This window comes from Podarcis pityusensis, assembly GCF_964106645.2.
Source record: "Podarcis pityusensis genome assembly, chromosome: 10".
Classification (NCBI taxonomy): domain Eukaryota; kingdom Metazoa; phylum Chordata; class Lepidosauria; order Squamata; family Lacertidae; genus Podarcis; species Podarcis pityusensis.
Genome location: NC_138035.1, coordinates 74,996,449 through 75,015,761, shown reverse-complemented (window position 1 = coordinate 75,015,761; position 19,313 = coordinate 74,996,449). Strand labels below are relative to the sequence as shown.

Genomic DNA, 19,313 nt, shown 5'->3' with positions numbered 1-19,313 from the left:
GTTGGGTGTTTTTAGGGTTGAAGTTGTTGAGGTTTTTCTAGGATTTTACCCCAGGAAATGAACCGCCACAGGGGCCGGATTAAACTGACTGGGGGGCCAGATTAGGCCCCCGAATCAGACTTTGGACATGCCTGCACTAATGGAATAGCTGTAATTATTAACTTACATTGGTTTAACTGTCACAGTTTTCCTCAAGGAATTCTCAGAATTGTAGTCAGGTAAGAGAGCTGAGAGTTCTCTGCTATGAATTCTTAGCTCGCCTCTCAGGTTCTCAGGGGAGGGGGAATGACATTATATAACTTATAAGATTGTAGTGCAGTTATGCCATATGATGGTATAGATGTTGATAATATTTTCTGAATTCTTGTTGGGAAGAGTTTCAAGGTAACATGTCATCATGTTATAGAATAAGGCAACCCTCATGCTTGTTGCTATGCCTTGATATCATAATAACCATGATGTCATAGTATGGAATATATAGGCAGCATTTTTTCCCCAAAGAAAATGTAGTTCTCCCCTTTTAAAATCTCTGGTATCTCGATCCATGGCAAAAGAGAGTTTATATCCACCAGAATGGAGTTCCTTCAGACTGTAAGTGTTTTCCCTTATTAATAATCCATTTTCAAATGCATTAGCATGCTGAAGTTGTGTTGTTTTTGTTCCATAAAGTCTACTCACATGTCAAATATATTTATATGTGTTGAAATTCAGAATGAAATAATGGCACAGGTTACATGACCAGGGATCAGAACATGACTTTTTGTGCTCCATATATTTTATGCTTCATTTATTTAACACATTTTAAGCCCATTGTTTAGGGTTCCTATCCTCCCAAGGTAGGTGACAATGGATCATTACACAACAATATTAAAATTCAAAACTTTTAAAATAACAGTAAAATGAAGAGAATAAAATGCTGCCTAATGAGATGACGGGTAGCTTTTGCCTTCTCTCTTTCTAATCAACTTGATACATAAAGTCTGGAGCTATAGTGGGGAACCATTTCAGTGCGGGAAAAGGCTTTGAAGAGATTTGGGGGCAGGCGGAGAAGTTTCATCAGGGTTTAAAGGCCTGGTCTTGGAACATATTCAAGATTAAATTACATAGAACCAATATTACTTGGTCAACACACAACAACAATGGAAAAGGAAAAGGAAAAGGAAAAGGAAAAGGAAAAGGAAAAGGAAAAGGAAGAAAGGGTCTTGTTTGTTTGGTATGATTACCAAGCTAGGCATGTGTGTGATTCTGAGGTTGGCTCCTGAAATGCCATCATGGACACTTACCCCTTCCTGGGTGGACACCAGTCTGTTGGGCAGGGAGAACAGAGTGCACATGGCTGGGCAGCTGCTAGGGAAAACCCCTCGGTCCCCCTGGACCTCTGGCTCAAGTTCCCGCCTGCTGCAGCATCTCAAATGGGCCAATCCCTGGCCTCCCGGTAGGTGTGCCTCGCAGGCTGAGAGGGCATTGACTACACGCCTGCCCTCTATTGTATTCAGCATTGACTTATATCTTCACTGTACTTTATCATTAAGCAAAGTCCTGTGGAAAAGGACTTGAATCAGCAAATTTCTAGAAAACATCACAGAGTTACAGTTTCCAAGTGAACCTCAAAGACGTAGTCTTTGTTGGCCAAGGAAGATCAGCAGTTTATTGTTCCATTTTCCTGAGCTCTCATGTGTTAATCATTTTAGATTCCAATAATAATAATAAATATTAAAAAATTATCTATACCCCGCCCTTCCCACTTCAAAAACCGGGCATCTAAAAACAAATTTAAAACACTTAATTGTAAAAGCAGCATAAAATACAATATAAAAACATGACTAACAATAAAATTCAAAGTTCAGAAATCAATTTAGGGGAAATCCATCTAATAAGCATTAGATAATCCCCAGGGCTGCTGGCTGAATTGGTCCTACTTGGGCCAGTGAGGAGGCCAGGGGAGAATTAGCTGTGGGGTCTCAGAGCGGGTAATCTTTATAAAAGGGGAGGGGGAGGGAAGAAAAGGGAAATAAAAGATCAGACTGAATTCAAATTAAAGGCCAGGTGGAATAGCTCTCTCTTACAGGCCCGACAGAAGGTTAAATCCTGAAGGGCCCTGGTCTCATGGGACAAAGCATTCCACCAGTTCAGAGCCATCACTGAGAAGGCCCTGGCCCTGGTGGAGGATAGTCTGGCTTCCTTAGGGCCCGGGGCCTCTAAACTATGGTTATTCATGGACCTTAAGGTCCTCTGCAGGGCATACCAGGAGAGACGGTCCCATAAATATGAGGGCCCTAAGCCACAAGGGATTGTTGTTTCTTTGTCCTGACAAGCTCACTGGTTAGCTCAAATTTCAAAAGAGAGCAAGGCAATTCATGCTTCTCCACTCCTCTTGTTGAAGGCAATGAGCTTGTGGCTAATAGACCAATGGCATACTGTCCTTATATACCGACTTTTCACTGCTGGGCAGCTGTTGCATGCACTGCTCACAAAGCTGTGAGTCTTTAGATGTTCCAGCATTACTGTGGGATGAATGCACAGAAGAGCATAGATGTAGTGCCATTATTAAGGGTACTACTGTGTGACCCCCCCCCCCCAATATGCTATGCCAGCCTTTCTCAGTCGTTGGTCTCCAGATGTTGTTGGGCTACAAGTCCCATCATCCCTGACCACTGGTACTGCTAGCAAGGGATGATGGAAGTTGTAGTCCAACAACACCTGGGGACCCAAGGCTGAGAAAGACTGCCAAATGGTCACTTAGTATTTTGCTCTTATTTTCTTGGACATGTGACTGATCTCACTTTCCTTATTTGAGGGCTTATCCTTTTACCTCACTCTTTCTAGTCACAGATCTGCACTTTAAAGCTCCATGTCCAAACTGGGCATGGTGCAGTTTTACACTGAAATCAACTGAGATTACATCTCTGTAAAATGGCTATCAATTTCCAATAATAGCTACCAAACTTGAGTTGCAGACAGGTCTAAATAAACCTTAACGCTGATGTCTCCTGAAACTTGTGGCCCTATGTCTTTTTTGTGGCTCTTCTCCCAACAGGCTGGATGAGCCCAATTGATTCATTGATTTGGAAATCTTTTGAAGCTCCTTAAACCATGAATGTCTGCAGTACCCATATAATCACATAGAACACAATTGTGTTCCTTCCATGATCATATGAAGCAAGATATTGAATAATATGCTCATCCCTTGATTTATGCAGATTAGTCCAGGTTTACCCTTAAGTCTTATATGTCCTAAGAAAATGCACTTAAAACATAAAAAGTTCAACAATTTGATTTCTAGTGTTGTCTAATGCTAATATAGTTTTCGCTGCTCACTCAGTATTACTCCCTGCTGGTGGGAAATTCTATTAAATGGCATCTCCCACTGAGAGTGGCAACAGTGCTGTTAGTTGAGTGGTGATATATGATACTCTTATATGCTTTAGTCAGAGTACCAAACTAAAAGGCTTGAATACTATGAGCATATAAGTTATGATGGCTGCAGTCACATGGTTTTTAACAAGTCCCTTGTTCATATTGTGGTCAAATATCAGGTGAATCTGAGCTGTTTCATACATGGCACTTCCATGAATAAGACTGCGCCTCATGTGGAAATTTGGCTTTTATTGGAGCCGTAGATAAGCTGTTAGCCTATTCGTCCTATGGGAGTCATTTATAAGGAGGTTGGAATTGGGGAAAGGGTTAACTCCCCACCCCATGCCCTGTCACCCTCCTACTGCCCAGGGCATGTAGGATGGTAGCCCCCACACCCTAGTCATACAGCGCTATAGCCTGTCGCAGTAGCTGGCAAGATGCTAAATGGATCAATGGTCTCAACTATTATGCAACTTGACAAAGTTGTAGCATGTGGACTTCGTGTGTGATAAATAACATTTTATACTTTATCATTAAGTTAAATAAGTAAGTCAAAACATATTAGCATAGTTGTAGGCTTGCTTGTGGGTAGAAAGATGGAAGAATGGCATATGTAGCTTTGTGGAGTTGAGAAGCCACCCACTGTGGAATTGGCAGCAAACGAGGTGCCGTGTTACACTTCTGTACCAAACCAAGTACTGAACAGGACTGATGGACTTTGGGGTCTTGAATCTCAGCGGCACCCTGTGCGATGCTAAAATTTGGGGGCCCCAACCTCTCCCGATCCATTCTACAGCATTGTTGTGGCACCCCCTGCAGTGTGGCACCCAGTGCAGATGAACTGGTCACCCTACTCTAAAACTGCCTCTGAATAGGCTATAGGTCCCAGATAGGATTAGTTTTAAAACTGGGGTGAGTAACTTATGGCCTTCCACTTGTTGGCAAACTACAACTCCCAGCAGCCTCAGCCAATAATGACAGGGATGACTGTAGTCCAGCAATGTATGGACAAAGGCCACAGGTTCCTCACCCCTGTGTTAAAGGAACAGTACATTGCAAGAAACATTCCATCTGTAGCATGGCCTACATGCTCCAGTGATATATACTCTACTAAAAAAATCTTCCTAAAGGAAACCTGCCCCATTATGTTCTACAATACCAGAAAACTTGAACTAAGCATATTTAGGTGTGGGAATTTACTTCTGGGTAAATATGAATAGGACTGCATAGCATGCAACTGTCCTGTTTTTACGGAGGCATCCCGGAATTGTAGAAGCCTTCTCATTTTATCCCCGGATGTCATGGGTTGTGCACCTTCACAGACCAGCTACTGCCGCTGCCGCCCAGTCACCTGCTGCCCCCCGCTATAGATGCACAAGGAGGTTGGACAGGCACACGAGCAAATGGTGGGGATGGGGGCGAGTGGGCAAGCAAGCGGGCAAGCAGCAGCAGCGGGATGTTGTGTGGGACAGATGCCCCCATTTCCTCTTGGGAAATGCTGGAGTCTATGGGACTGTACTGTATAGCATTTACGTTTGTATTTAGATTTCCACCATAATAGGCACCCCTAGGCTGGTGCAGTAATACAGCAGAAACTATTTCCTTTAGAACCATTTTCTGTCTTGTGGTAAAACAAAAACCAACTGTATATAGAGGTACCTCGGGTTAAGTACTTAATTCATTCTGGAGGTCCGTTCTTAACCTGAAACTGTTCTTAACCTGAAGCACCACTTTAGCTAATGGGGCCTCCCGCTGCTGCCACACCTCCGGAGCATGATTTCTGTTCTCATCCTGAAGCAAAGTTCTTAACCCGGTACTATTTCTGGGTTAGCAGAGTCTGTAACCTGAAGCATATGTAACCTGACGCATATGTAACCCGAGGTACCACTGTATATAAAAGCGAAGAGTGCAAGAGGACCTAATGATTTATTTATTCAAGGAAACCCTTATTATGCTCTCTAAATATATATAATATATTTAAAAGCCTCAAGGCAGACATGCTTATTGTTGATTATAGGATTATGAGTTGTCATGAAAGGGAACTTTTAAAAATAGCAATATTTTAAATACCTGAGCATATATTACTCAGAAATTGCTGGGGGCTGCCTCTTGAAACAAAATACTATATATAATGAAAAGATGCTGTCTGGTTGAAGCAAACAGAATGAGCACATTCTAGCAAGATTCAGAAAGGATGTTTATTCATGCATTAATAAAAGCTGTAAACAGGGCAATGATATATTTAGCTTGGACATGTAGCATTTATTCCTGTTTCATTCCAACTCTTTGAGAAGCATGATGTTTCAGCATCATTATTTCCTTCTTCTGTTTCTCAGCCTTGTGATTTGACTTAAAGTTGGATCCCCAAAATGGATGAAAGGGATGCAGACAAGTCTAGAGCTTGTTTCTTTAGGTGCAAGAGGATGATCTGTGGTGAGCCTTGGGCTTGTGAACTCCCCTTTCAGCTCTTTATAGAAGATTGAAAGCTCTGGTTTTCATTTAAAGCTGTGACATCTGAGCTTGGTGAATTGTGTCTTGTTTAAACTATGGCTAGTAAGTACAAAGCAAGATCAAACTATGGTATCAGATCTCTGTTTGTTCTCAAACCACAGTTTAATGCCTTGGAAATCTGTAGAATTGGATGGCCTTGGGAATCTGGTTAGTATAATATTGAAAAGAGTTCATCCTCATGGGCATGAGAGAGGCGGCAAGAGGAGGGTGAGTGTGAAGGCCAAAGGCTCACAGCCATGGTTTATTCTCACAGTGGGAACCCAGGGATCCTCATTACATCTGAACCAAGACTAAGTATATATTATGCATTCACCGTCAGAATGGATGGAAAGAGGTGTATTGCAGGGAATTCTCTGTAGCTGCACAGTGCATCCCTACAGCAAATATGAATGCCTTGGGGGGGGGGCAGAAAAAAGGGATGAGTGGGGAAGGAAAACTCCCCGCTCCCCTCATTCAGTTTATCTAGTGGGAAAATTGGAAGTGATGGGGGGGAATGGGATAAAACCCTCTTGTAAACTGTACTTTAAAAAAAAAATTAAGAGAGAAATGCTTTTCAATGCATTTTTAAAAACTGTTTCAGATATCCCTCAAAATGCTGTCAAATATCTGTAAAATAATCCACGGTATCTGGCATTACAATCCTTGCAGACTATAGACATGCAGAATTCTTATATCGTCTCTGCTTCAGATCCCTCCATCTTCTGCAGCTTGCGAAAGAAACTGATATTTATTTGCAATATATCTGTACACACCAAATCATGCCAACCTCCAAGGAGGGAGAGTCCACCACATCCCAAGGGAGTCTGTTCCACTGTCGAACAGCTCTTCCCATCAGAAAATTATTCCTGAAGTTTAGTTGAAATCTCCTTCTTGTAACTTGAAGCCATGAGTTTGGGTCCTATCCCCCTCTTTTGCTAAATCAATCTCTGATGGATCTTTTATAGACAATAAAGCACTTATTGAGGCGAAAGGTTTTTATCTGAACAAAATAAAACTTCTAATTTAAAACCACCCCCAAACAATCAATGAACCACTCTCTTACACAAAGAGAGAGGACTTGTGGCCCTAAGGGAAGGGTTGATTGCACAAGGCTAATCCTATGCCTCCTCGATCCTCTTGCGCCCTTCCACTACACACCCAGAGCAGGAGAAAACAAGCTTGTTTCCTCTTCCATGTGACAGCCCTTTAGAATTTTGAAGATGGCTATCATATCTCCTCTCAGTCTTTTATTTTCCAAGCTAAACATACCCAACTCCTTCAACAGTTCCTCATAACCATTTCCAGGCCCCGATCACCTTGGTCACTCTCCTCTGCACACGTTCCAGCTTGTCAACATCCTTCTTTAATTGTGGTGCCCAGAACTGGACGCAGTACTCTAGATGGGGTCTGACCAAGACAGAATAAAGTGATACTACTACTCCTGACCTGGACATTAGACTTCTGTTGATGCAGCCTAGAATAGCATTAGTTTTTTTGCTGCTGCATCACATTGTTGACTCATGTTAAGCCTGTGGCCTCCTAAGACTCCTCGATTCTTTTCACATGTACTACTGGCAAGCCAGGTGTCTCCCATCTTATATTTGCCATCATTGTTCTTTTTTAGAGTTTTCTCCTCTGTAGAGTCCCCCCCCCCCCGAAGTTCTTTTGTACTCCTGCAAGTCTTGTGGAATCCCTGCTCATACCTTTCTCTTGTGTGTGGTCTGGTGCTGCGCTTGGCTTTGTATTCAGAGGATGAGTTTGCTGCTAGTATATGGGATATACCTGACCGTCACTAGACTTCTTCTTCATGGTGTTATTCTCCTCCTCCTCCTCTGTCTTTTCTCTCCTTGGTCTTATTTGCCCATTTTGCCATTTAGGGTTATAATGGGTGCTCGTAAAAAGAAGCAAGTGGGTCTCCCATAGTACTGTGCCCAATTTTTTTAACTATTCTCAATTGATGGGAAAATAACTTGCATTTGAACATTTGCAAAAGTGAAATTCTCACAAGGGAGGTGCAGTGTTTTTGTTCTGCTTCTTTTAGGTGGCCAAGGGATTTTTGTGAGTTCCCTTTCCTTCATTTATTCTGCAAGTCATGCCACCAATGGTCTGCCCCCTGCTGGAGTCCTGGGCACCCATGCTTGAATTAAAGTCTAGGAGCAAGATATTGCATGGTGACTCCTCTCACAGGATTTCTTAAGTTCATGAGCCATGGGCATTCAGGGAGGCTGCTGGAGAAACATTTACTGTACTGGAAATAAAAATGCACATAGCACTCTCAGATCCTTGTAATACGATATGGTAAGCTCCAAAATTCCACAGCCATAGAAATTCTGAAGCACCCTGAGAAAGAGACAGAAAGATGGCAGCCTCTTTCACTGGGGGGAAAAGGTTTTGAGAAACTGGAGGACAGATTTTGTCACAGCAGTTTTCATCACAGCCATTCAAAAGACAGCAAATGAAGCTGAAAGACACCGAGGGTGAAGAGGATGAGGAAATGATGCCAAGGAAATGGGGAACAAAATAGTGCTGATCTGTGTTAACTATGAAAAGGTGAGTATTATTTGTAATTTGTTCACAGAAGTATCAAATGCAAAATATAAGAGAATATTGAAATTCAGAATTACTCAGTCCCCCCCCCCCCCGATAGCTCATTATTTACTGGAATCTTTATAAAAAAACTAGACACTTCTCCTTAATGGAATATAGGCTTTAAAAAAACTATACTTAATAGAGAATAAGCAATCTCCACCTCCATCGTTCTACCCGGACACTGAGGTCCAGCACCGAGGGCCTTCTGGCGGTTCCCTCACTGCGAGAAGCCAAGTTACAGGGAACCAGGCAGAGGGCCTTCTCGGTAGTGGCGCCCTCCCTGTGGAACGCCCTCCCACCAGATGTCAAAGAGAACAACAACTACCAGACTTTTAGAAGACATCTGAAGGCAGCCCTGTTTAGGGAAGCTTTTAATGTTTGATGTATCATAGTATTTTAATATTCTTTTGGAAGCCGCCCAGAGTGGCTGGGGAAACCCAGCCAGATGGGCGGGGTATAAATAATAAATTATTATTATTATTATATTATGATAAGACAAATACCTTTTAGCTCTTCCCTCCTTTTTTTTTTAAATGATATTTATTGAAAATTTTAAAATTACAAAAAAAAACAAAGATAAAAAGAAGGAAAAAACAAGAAAAAAACAAATAGCAATTAAACAATACAAGGATTTGCTGTGATAATCAATAACTAGAATACAAAAAAGGGAGGTGTGAGGAGGTCGATGAAATAAGGTAATGACAGTTAAGGATTTGGGAATATTCGATCTGTTTTTAAATCTTTGTGGTTCATTTTTGCTTTTTGATTTTGATGTGCTATGTGTTTTGTTTTTGCTTTTTGCTTTTGACTTTTATTGATTTGTATTGTTTAATTAGCTCTTCCCTCCTTTTTCCTCTTTTCCTCTTTCCATCCTCTGTATTATTCACTCAATGCCGCTACTTTGCTAGTTTTCAAATACTGCTCTGAAATGCTGCTTGGGTGAGTAATTTAGTAAATGATTGCTCCAGACTGTAGGGCTAAGATGCACAATATTTCTGAGGCTACATTTGAATGGCTTTGCTGGTAGAGTAATGTCTCTGGCAGTTCTGGTATTCCTAGCCTGCTGATAAACTACTTGCAAGCCTAGAGTATACCCTCAGCCATCTTACACGTTGCCTAGTATCTGTGGTACTTTTAAAACAATACGTGTTGTTGTTGTTGTTGTCGTTGTCGTTGTTGTCTTACAATCACTGCCCAAAGCAGTTAGGAAAGCGTTGTGGGAGAGAGAAAACAAGCCAGGGACTCTTCCTTCTCTGTAAATGGACAGATGATACTGTATAGACAGTTTTGGTTCTGAATCAGCACCCCAGTTCCCTCATGCAGCAGAGAGCTGATAAGTCCATTGCCTGAATGATGAACCTGGGCAGGTTGACCCTACTTGCAAACTGCTGCAATTCAAGCAAGATGAATTTTCACTGGCTAACACATGTTCAAGTACGTATGGGTCCTTTAAATTTCCCCTCCCGGCTTTCTTTTCTCGCAAGAGCATGCTAAATGAAACAAGAGCAAATTACGAGGACTGAGCTTCAGGATTTCCCCACACAGCTTTTGTGTCTTTCACAGCACCTAGTGACCTCTTGGCCTCCAGTGTAAAATGGGTAGGAAGAGTCTGGAGATCTGGCACCCAGCCAACATCAAATTAATTTCCTTCCCTGTGAAACAGCTCTGGTTTCATAGCAAGGAGTTTTGTTGTCTAGCTGTCCTAGAATGAATGGGTTTCTGTTTTCCATATCGCCTGTTTGATGAAGGCAAAGCTCCAGGGCAAGGTTCTGTATTAATCACTCTTCCAAATGGCATCTTAGCTATGAGATCATTAATAACTGTGGCAATTAAGATAGTTTAATATTGATATTAATGGTCATATTATTAGGGTAGTGACTCTGGGCCTATTTACACTCTCAGTGGCAATCACTGATGAAGGGCATCTGTGCCCATTGATTGGGGCATCAGCTGCTTATTACATGGAAGTTGTAGCATGTGATTTGGCCCTGTGTGTTCACACCAAATTTCAAGGACTATTAAAGAAAGAACGAACGAAAGAAAGAAAGAAAGAAAGAAAGAAAGAAAGAAAGAAAATTAAATTGCCTTTATATCTGCAGTGACCACAGCTGTAATATATCTCATTAGCAATGTTTACAGAATCACTGGGAATGTATATTTATAGTGACTATTTCCCTGCTGGTACTTCACGAGTTGTCTAACATGATTTAATCCCATATTTTCCCAACTACTGCTGTTCAGATAAGGCTGTGTCCAGCATAAGAGGTCAACTTACAATAACACAAGAGTGTGGTCCAACCTCATAGGAGGTTCTTCTAGAAAAGCATTTGTTTGAGAAAGAAGGGGTGCATATTCAAATTCAAACTGAACTGAAGGAAACTCACTTCCTTCATGACTTGCAGTAAAGCTTAGGGCTCAACTCAACTTGTCCAGATGCTGTTGAGCTGTCACCCCTGACCATGCCCCATGCCGACTGGGGATGATGGGAGTTGGAGTCCAACAACATCTGGAGGTCCAAAGGTTCCTCATCCCTGCCTTAGACTGCTGTCCCATTCTTGCTAACACTGGAGCTGTGAGAGCTTGATTCACTTACAATGAATCTTAGAAATGAAAATTTTCTTGCACTGCAAAGATGGTAACTCTAGAAGCATGTGCTGTAGCAAGGCTGCTAAAAAAGCAGGGGGACAGTCCAGATAAGGAGCTAGAGCAAAGTTCAAGCAGCAGAGCAATAAAAGTGTTGTACCAGTGACAGCCAGGCAGCTACTGAGGATTCCCCTCCCCCCCCCCCACACATTGCCTTATAAACCCAGCCATCAGGAATTAACCCATGGTCTGGCTTAGTGCTATATCGAATCCAAGGCTCCTTATTTGTTTCATTTGAAACAAACCACAAGGGTTGTTCTTGACTTGTTCTTGTTTGAGGGGAAACAAACTATGAACCATGGTTTGGATGCTATGCTAAGTCAAACCATGGCTTCGCTTCCAGAGGTGGGGAAGAGTGAGTGGCCACAACTGCTCTTGCACACTAAGCCATTGTTTAGCTTAGCATTACATGTGGATGAGGCTGATGTCTTCAGCTGAGCAGAACAGGTGCTTGCATGAATACAAAGGATTATAGCAGATGATGAACATTACATTCCTTCCCCTTTGAGAAATAAACTGCAATCATTTCTGCAGATACATGTGTGCAGCTTGGTTAATTTGGTCAGCAAGCTATTCATTCTTTATTCATTGACTTGACTTGATAAGTAATGTATATGGGATTCAATCTTAGTGCCTGCTTTAGCAGAAAGCAATGCAGAGTTAGGGCTTTTACTGCAGATCTCTCTCAGCATCACAACTGCTAAAGAGCAAGAAGTGGTGAAGAAGACCTGAACACACTAGGTGAGCAAAAGTGAGGACCCACTAGCACTTTGCTCCGCATTTCAGTTGAGGAATGTATTCTTTCTTATTCCCCTATTGAACAGGTCTGGTGTGCTGTGATTCCTGACCCATCATTGGGCCATACATCATCCCACTTCCATCTGGGTAGGCATCTTACCTTTCTATACTCCAGTGGTTCTCAAACTTTTTTCTGTGGGCCACACATTCAGAAAACAAATTTTCTCACATCACATCAATTTTCTATTGATAAGAAATACATTGAAAACAAAAAAGAAACAATTCTCAGCAGTGCTTGATTTATAACATAGAACACAACTTCTTTATAATATGATCAAGGGACATCCACAAAGTATTGAACAATGCAGCTACATAGGAACACAAATCGTTCTCAAAATATAAAGGTAAAAGGGTAATGGACCCCTGGACAGTTAAGTCCAGCCAAAGGTGACTATGGAGTTGCAGGGCTCATCTCGCTTTCAGGCTGAGGGAGCCGGCGTTTGTCCACAGACAGCTTTCCGGGTCCTGTGGCCAGCATGATTAAACCACTTCTGGCACAACAGAACACCGTGATGGAAACCAGAGCACACAGAAACAAAGAATGATGGAGGAAACTCATTCTTTGAATTCCTCTCTGGTTGGTGGAGGAGCGGGCTTGCAGTCTGGAACTCGCTTCCCTATGGAATGAGAGGGCAGGCAAAGACACTGGGTGCAGGAGCACTCCGACTGCCATGACCTGCAACGAGCCACCTCCCAACTGTTCCTGGAAGTAGAGGATATCCTGCTAATTGGGCTTTAATTGGAGTAAAGTACAGGCGTGTGCTAGAAGTGAGACAACAAACTGCGGAACATCTCGGCTACAAGGATTTAAAGGTTGGAAATGAGATAAGGTTTCATTTGGTGCCAGAGATTTGTGGGGGGGGGGGAGCCTATAGTTGTTTTTCAAAGTGTTTCTTCTGCATTTCTGATTCGGCAACCCTCTTCAGAATGCAAAGTTAAAATATAATATAAAAAAGGGTGGAAGAAACTGGATTAAAAACATGAAATTTAACGTCAAACTGAAACTGCATGTGTGAGAGGAATGGAACAGAGAGAAAAGGGGGGAAGTATCACCCTTTGAAAGGACTATGTTGGAATGCAGAAAGAAACCACCCCCACTCTCCATTATTTTCAAAGGAATGAGAAGGAGACTGAGACAATTTAGAATGTAATCTAACTGGAAAGATAACTTACTATAAATTTTCAGCTGAAGGAGGAAAGGAGTCTGCCAGCTGAAAAGTCAGAGATTTTTTTTAATTAATCATTGGCAGTTTGGAATCAGACTGCTCTTTCTGGGCTGGAAAAAAATGGTGAGGACAGTTTATTTGTTGAAACAGAGGGGTCTCTAACAAACTCTTGAATCGAGGGACAAAGTGATTCAAAAGCTTTTGGAAAACTGAGACAAGCGCTTCCCCCAAGTTATGATGGGAAATATCAAGAGTTGGAAGAATGAAGGACACAACATCATAATACTTAATGTATTAACACAAATTGAAACTGTAAGATTGTAGCTGTTGTATAAGGGTTTACTATCTTGAAGGAAATGTAACTGAAATTATTAAGATTTTGGAATGCAGAAAATAAAATAAAATAAAACACAAAGTGGAATCCATCAAAACTAGCATGTGAGGAAGGCACTTTAACTAAATTGTATAATTCACTATATAAATAATTGGTTTTAATAATTGTATTAATTGGATAAAATTGGCACTGTTATAATGAGACTGTTATTGGACCTATATTGGAAAATCAATTTTAAAAATATTTATTAGCAGCTAGATCTTGATTTCATCTCTGGTGGCCCAAGTGTCTGGGGCAACATTTTGACTGTACCTTCCACATGTAACTCTTTCTCTTCTTCCAAATAGCTTCACCTCAGTGTTCATTTCTTGCTCATACAAAACACACCCACACAACATTTTCAGACCACACTGGGCTTATTTTAGGGAGGTTGCCTCTTAGGTTCCTCCCCCCTCCCCTCAGAGCATACTAATGACTCCCCCTTTTCTCTCGGTAGCCTTGCTTTGCTTGCAAAAGATTGCTGATTCAGCCAGTGGCGGAGAGCCGGCGGGGGCGCGTCCCCAGGGCGTGGCATGCCACCATAGGGGCATGGGGTGTGTCCTGGGGCATGTGATGGGGGCGTGGTGTGCTAGGGGCGTGGCACCCAGCTCAGGCGGGGGGGCCGCCATGATGGCACCCTGCCGGGATCGCACTGCCAGGGGCGGTGCGCTCCTCCCGCACGCCTCTTCCTCCGCCAGTGGATTCAGCCTGCTATTTCTCTTGGTAATGTTGGGAAAGACTGCTGTCTGAAACCTTGGTGTGCCACTGTCAGTTTAGGCCTTTTTTGGCGGCCCTGAATAACATTTGATGTGCCCCCACCCCAGCAGCCCTCACACTGCCCTCCCCAAACCAGGTAAGTGAAGCACTGGGCTTTGGAGAGGAGGTGTGAGGGCTCTGGCAGGGTCTAGTTAGCACTTGCCCAGCTTTGGGAAGGAGTGGGAGGGATCCTTGCTTATCTGGCTTTAGGAAGGCAGTGTGAGGGCTGGGAGGGGGGACATCAGTTTTTGGCCTTGATTCCTCCCCCCCCCCGCCGCCCCCTGACAAGAAAGTGTATGGCCTGCGGGTTCCGTGTCAAAGTGCTCTTGCAGCACATCTGGTGTGAAAAGTTGGACCGCCCTAGTATAGGCAATAATTAGCTAGATGACCCCAATGGTCTTGCTTAGCATAAGGCCGCTACCTGTGTTCCCATATCCCTAGCAATTATAACTCAGCCCCTGCATTGGTTACTAGTACTTATGATTCTATTCCATTCAGTGCAAAAAAGGGTTTGACTTTGCCTGTCTGAAGGCCAATGTAAGTTATGGTCATCTCTGTCATATGTGACTCCCGCCCCAGACACAATTCTAAGGTGCACAAGGCAAATGCCACTGAAAATTCTAACACTTACTACCCACAGTGTTGTGTATACATGCACATGTTCCTTAAAATTATCTTTGATTTATCTGTTATTGTTTGTTGTGCAGCAGTCCAGGGAGAGACCAAGAAAAAGGGAAACACTCCCCCTAGGAACTGCACTCAAACACCCCCCCTGTTCAAATGTGTATAGTAATATATGCTGTGGTATTAAAACTAGGAAGGCATTGCTGAGGGACCTGATGCATAACCACCAAAGGATGCTGGAGAATGCAAATATTTGTATAATACTTTGAGGTTTTTGAAGCATTTCATGTACATTTTTCTAATGGCAATCCTTACAACTACATTGTAAGGTAAGTATTATTACCCCCCCATAACACAGATGGTGGGACTGAGGCAGAGAGAGACTTGCATAACCCTTTCTCAGAGGTGAGGTTTAAACCAGGAACTTTCTGATTTGCAGCTCACTACGCACTACAGATGATGCTTCATATATTTCCAATTTAATGTGCATGAGGAAGCTCACATGCTTTCATTCAGAAGGTCCTCCTAGGCAGTGGCGTAGCGTGGGTTGCCAGTGCCTGGGGCAAGTGTCCTTTGCATTTGCATTGGACAAAGGAGCAATAGCTTGGTGAGCAACCTGAGTGGCAGCCCCATGAGTTTTGAGCACAACACAGAGCAGGAGGGGGGGTTGGTTGGGAGCAAGGATCTTTCTAAAGCCCATGCAGAGGGTTCCTTAGCAGCTGGCCGTCTCCCAAATCGGCTCCTTAGTCAACCTACATGAACACTGAGAGATTTTCTTTGTGAAGGGTAGGGTGTACTATTTTTTATTTATTATTACTACTTTATTTATTTCTTTAAAAATGTTTGCGCCCCCTAAGAATTTTGTGCCCAGGCAACCAGCCCTATGGCCCCTCCCACACTATGCCACTGCTAGGTTCAGCCCCTGGCATCTCTAGTTAAAATGATCAGGTAACAGCTGGTGATGGGAAATAGGCCGGAGACTCTGGAGAGCTGCCACCAGCTGGAGTGAGTGGTAGATGGCTTGATGGACAAGTAGCCTGACCTAGATTAAGGCAGCTTCCTGTGTATCTTTGGCATGCTGCATTGGAAATGTGCACAGTCTTCACACAGAAAATGCATACATGGGCCAGCCAATGTGTCTAGAGCCTGCGTGACCATGACTAGGAATAATGACATTGGCCAGGGAAAGTTCCAAATCCTGTGTTTGTGCTGCTGGCTAGTTTAGCTCATTCCCCATACCTGTATATGAGTGAGCACAATCAATAGAGGTTGTGCCCAGTCTCCCTAAAATATCATGTCTCTTCTTTTGAGAAATGGCATTTTCCCCTTGCTAACTTCCCCTTTAACTTACTTTATCTTCACCAGATTTGATTTAATGATATAAAAGTAATTTGTTTCATCGTAAACAGACATTGTCTGGTCCTCTCTATCCATCTTTTTAAGTGGTTTCATTGCAAATAGCACCATAACATAAAAAATTAATTAAATGAAGAGAAGAAGCACCCACCTGCTAGTTCACTATTTATGGGGCCATCTATAATTTAGGAAGCAGAATCAGAAATATACAGAAATAAAAGAAAAACTCACTGAGCTGCACAAAACCATTCTAAAGCACTTCTTTTTTTTTACACTCCCTGGAACAGAGCTTCATAAAGAAAATAGATTATGAGCAGTCACCAGGCCTAGTTGTGGAAGAATCTCTTCTGGATGGTTAAATCATTTTAATGGGCCAGATTCATGTCTAATATAAATCTGCATAATGCTACTATGGTCAAGATAGTTCTCCTGTTAACTGATTCATGGTAAGCTGACATTATCTTTGGAAGACCCAGAGCAGTGAGGACTCTTCTACAGCAGTGATATTTAATGTACAGTTCTAGGAACCTCAAATGGTCTTTGATGCATTTTCAAATAGCTTCTGAGGCAATGACTAAGCTAACAGATGAGATCAGAAGATCCCAATGTTTAAAGAAAGTTTATACTGCATGCTGAAGAGGCAAGTCTCTTTTCCATGTAAACTTTAAAGGGCTTGCCCCATTAGCATTACAAATGACTTCACTGGACTTTTCAGAGAAAATAAATGCTCAAATTCCAAGTGGGGGGTGGGGAAAATAATGTGAATCAAATTCTAGAGAGAAACGTTTTTGGTCAATGGAAATTCCTGCAGGATGCTTATAGGATAGCCATCCCTTTCTGCAGTATGCTAAGGAGAAGGAGAAGTTTGTCATGAGGAGCAGAATCCAATGGATTGAATCTGATTCCACCTATGGTTGACAGATAACCTAAAGTAAGGCTGGGAGAAAAGGAGGGAGGGGAGATCAAGAGAAGGCTCTTATGAGAAGAAGGTGGAAGCAATCCCTCCACAGAGTCATTAATGAAGGAGAGAATGAAGGACCAAGTTTTAACAAAAGCATCAGGTTTGGCACTGTTTGTAGGAATCATAGAATCATAGAGTTGGAAGAGACCACAAGGGTCATCAAGTCCAACCCCCTGCCAAGCAGGAAACACCATCAGAGCACTCCTGACATATGGTTGTCAAGCCTCTGCTTAAAGACCTCCAAAGAAGGAGACTCCACCACACTCCTTGGCAGCAAATTCCACTGTCGAACAGCTCTTACTGTCAGGAAGTTCTTCCTAATGTTTAGGTGGAATCTTCTTTCTTGTAGTCTGGATCCATTGCTCCGTGTCCTCTTCTCTGGAGCAGCAGAAAACAACCTTTCTCCCTCCTCTATGTGACATCCTTTTATATATTTGAACATGGCTATCATATCACCCCTTAACCTCCTCTTCTCCAGGCTAAACATGCCCAGCTCCCTTAGCCGTTCCTCATAAGGCATCGTTTCCAGGCCTTTGACCATTTTGGTTGCCCTCCTCTGGACACGTTCCAGTTTGTCAGTGTCCTCCTTGAACTGTGGTGCCCAGAACTGGACACAGTACTCCAGGTGAGGTCTGACCAGAGCAGAATACAGTGGCACTATTACTTCCCTTGATCTAGATGCTATACTCAAGGAAGCCAGATGGTTTGAGTCAGATTCTCAGACAAAGCTATGTGCCAAATATGTTTATACTAGGCCTCAAGGCCAATGTCTAAGGACATTTTCCATTCTCCGACAGTAGCCATAAGGGCTGCTACATGAAGAAAGGACTACAAATCCTTATGGAACGATTTAGGGTTAGAAAACAAGGAATACAGAGCAAGTGCAGGAAACTGAGGAACAGTCCCAGAAATGCTCATCTTAAGGGGAAAGCCACTGTATATGCAGATAATGTCCCCTCCAACACTTAGCATTGAGGAGTTCATGTAGCTTAATTTAAGCAGTGTGAAGTATCAATAATTGCTGGAGAAATACTCCTGAAAGGGACATGAGCCTACATGGCTGACCAAGAGGCCCCAGTGATTAGTTCACCAATGTCCTTTTTTCAAACCAATCACAAACCATTATGGTTCTGAAACAGAGAATTAACCAAGAGTCCATAAAGAGCTAAAATATTATTTTTCCTACGGATTGAACATTGTGACCATTTATTCTTGAAGGAAGTCAGAGCTCTGGGAGTGTTAGGGAGATGCTCACTGGAAGGACAGATCCTGAAGCTGAGGCTCCAATACTTTGGCCATTTCATGAGAAGAGCAGACTTTCCCTGATGTTGGGAAAGATTGAGGGCACAAGGAGAAGGGGATGACAGAGGACGAGATGGTTGGACAGAGTTCTCGAAGCTACCAGCATGAGTTTGATCAAACTGTGGGAGGCAGTGGAAGACAGGAGTGCCTGGCATGCGCTGGTCCAGGGGGTCACGAAGAGTCGGACACGACTAAACAACAACAAAAGAAGAAGAGGATTTCTCTCCATTTGGCATAGAGCTTATTTACATATATCTTGTATGAAACTCAGCAGTAAACCATAAACAATCACTTTTTATATTTTATTATTACATTTTTATCTCATCCTTCTTCCAAGCAAGGTGATGTGATCTGAATGTGGTGGAGCAATGAGCGTGTCAGATGAACACTGTGGAGACTCAGGTTCCCATTCAGACTTGGAGCAGTCACTCTCTGTGCAACCAATATATGGGGTTGTTCTGGGTGGCAGGAGAGTAATGATCTGAGTTCCTTGAAGAAAAAGGAGATAAAAATGTAATAAATAAAATTTGTATCTCATGTTAAGGTGGTTTTTGCCTTCCAAACTGTTCCTGTTTGTAACACCTTTGGTAGACCTAGAGATATGAGCAGGAGCAGTTTGTTAGGTGGAATCACTGCCTAAGCTCCATTGAATAATTGTTCAATGTTGTATTCAGACATCAGGAACTCAGCCCAGACAGTTCTCATCAATCAATCTGCAGAAGTGTGGAATGAAATTCATAGTTGCAAGTTGTTGTTTTTAATAAAACAAAATTAGACAACAAATGGTTCACAAATGGAACCTCTATGTTCAAAAGCAGTATTCTGATTACCAGATGCTAGAGCAAACACAGTTCCCTCATCACTTTCATACTTATTTATTTAAGAAAATGTAAACTGC

The 19,313-nt window shown here is 42.5% G+C and overlaps 1 protein-coding gene across 1 annotated transcript in view; it reads left to right on the top strand.

The window, feature by feature from the left end:
- Window positions 1–449: 449 nt before the first annotated feature.
- Window positions 450–19,313, top strand: part of LMNTD1 (lamin tail domain containing 1) — a 242,816-nt gene continuing 223,952 nt past the window's right edge. The window contains exon 1 of the mRNA XM_081023705.1: window positions 450–591. Within this exon, the coding sequence (XP_080879831.1) occupies window positions 574–591 (18 nt within the window). The 5' untranslated portion in view covers window positions 450–573. The remainder of the gene's footprint in view (window positions 592–19,313) is intronic.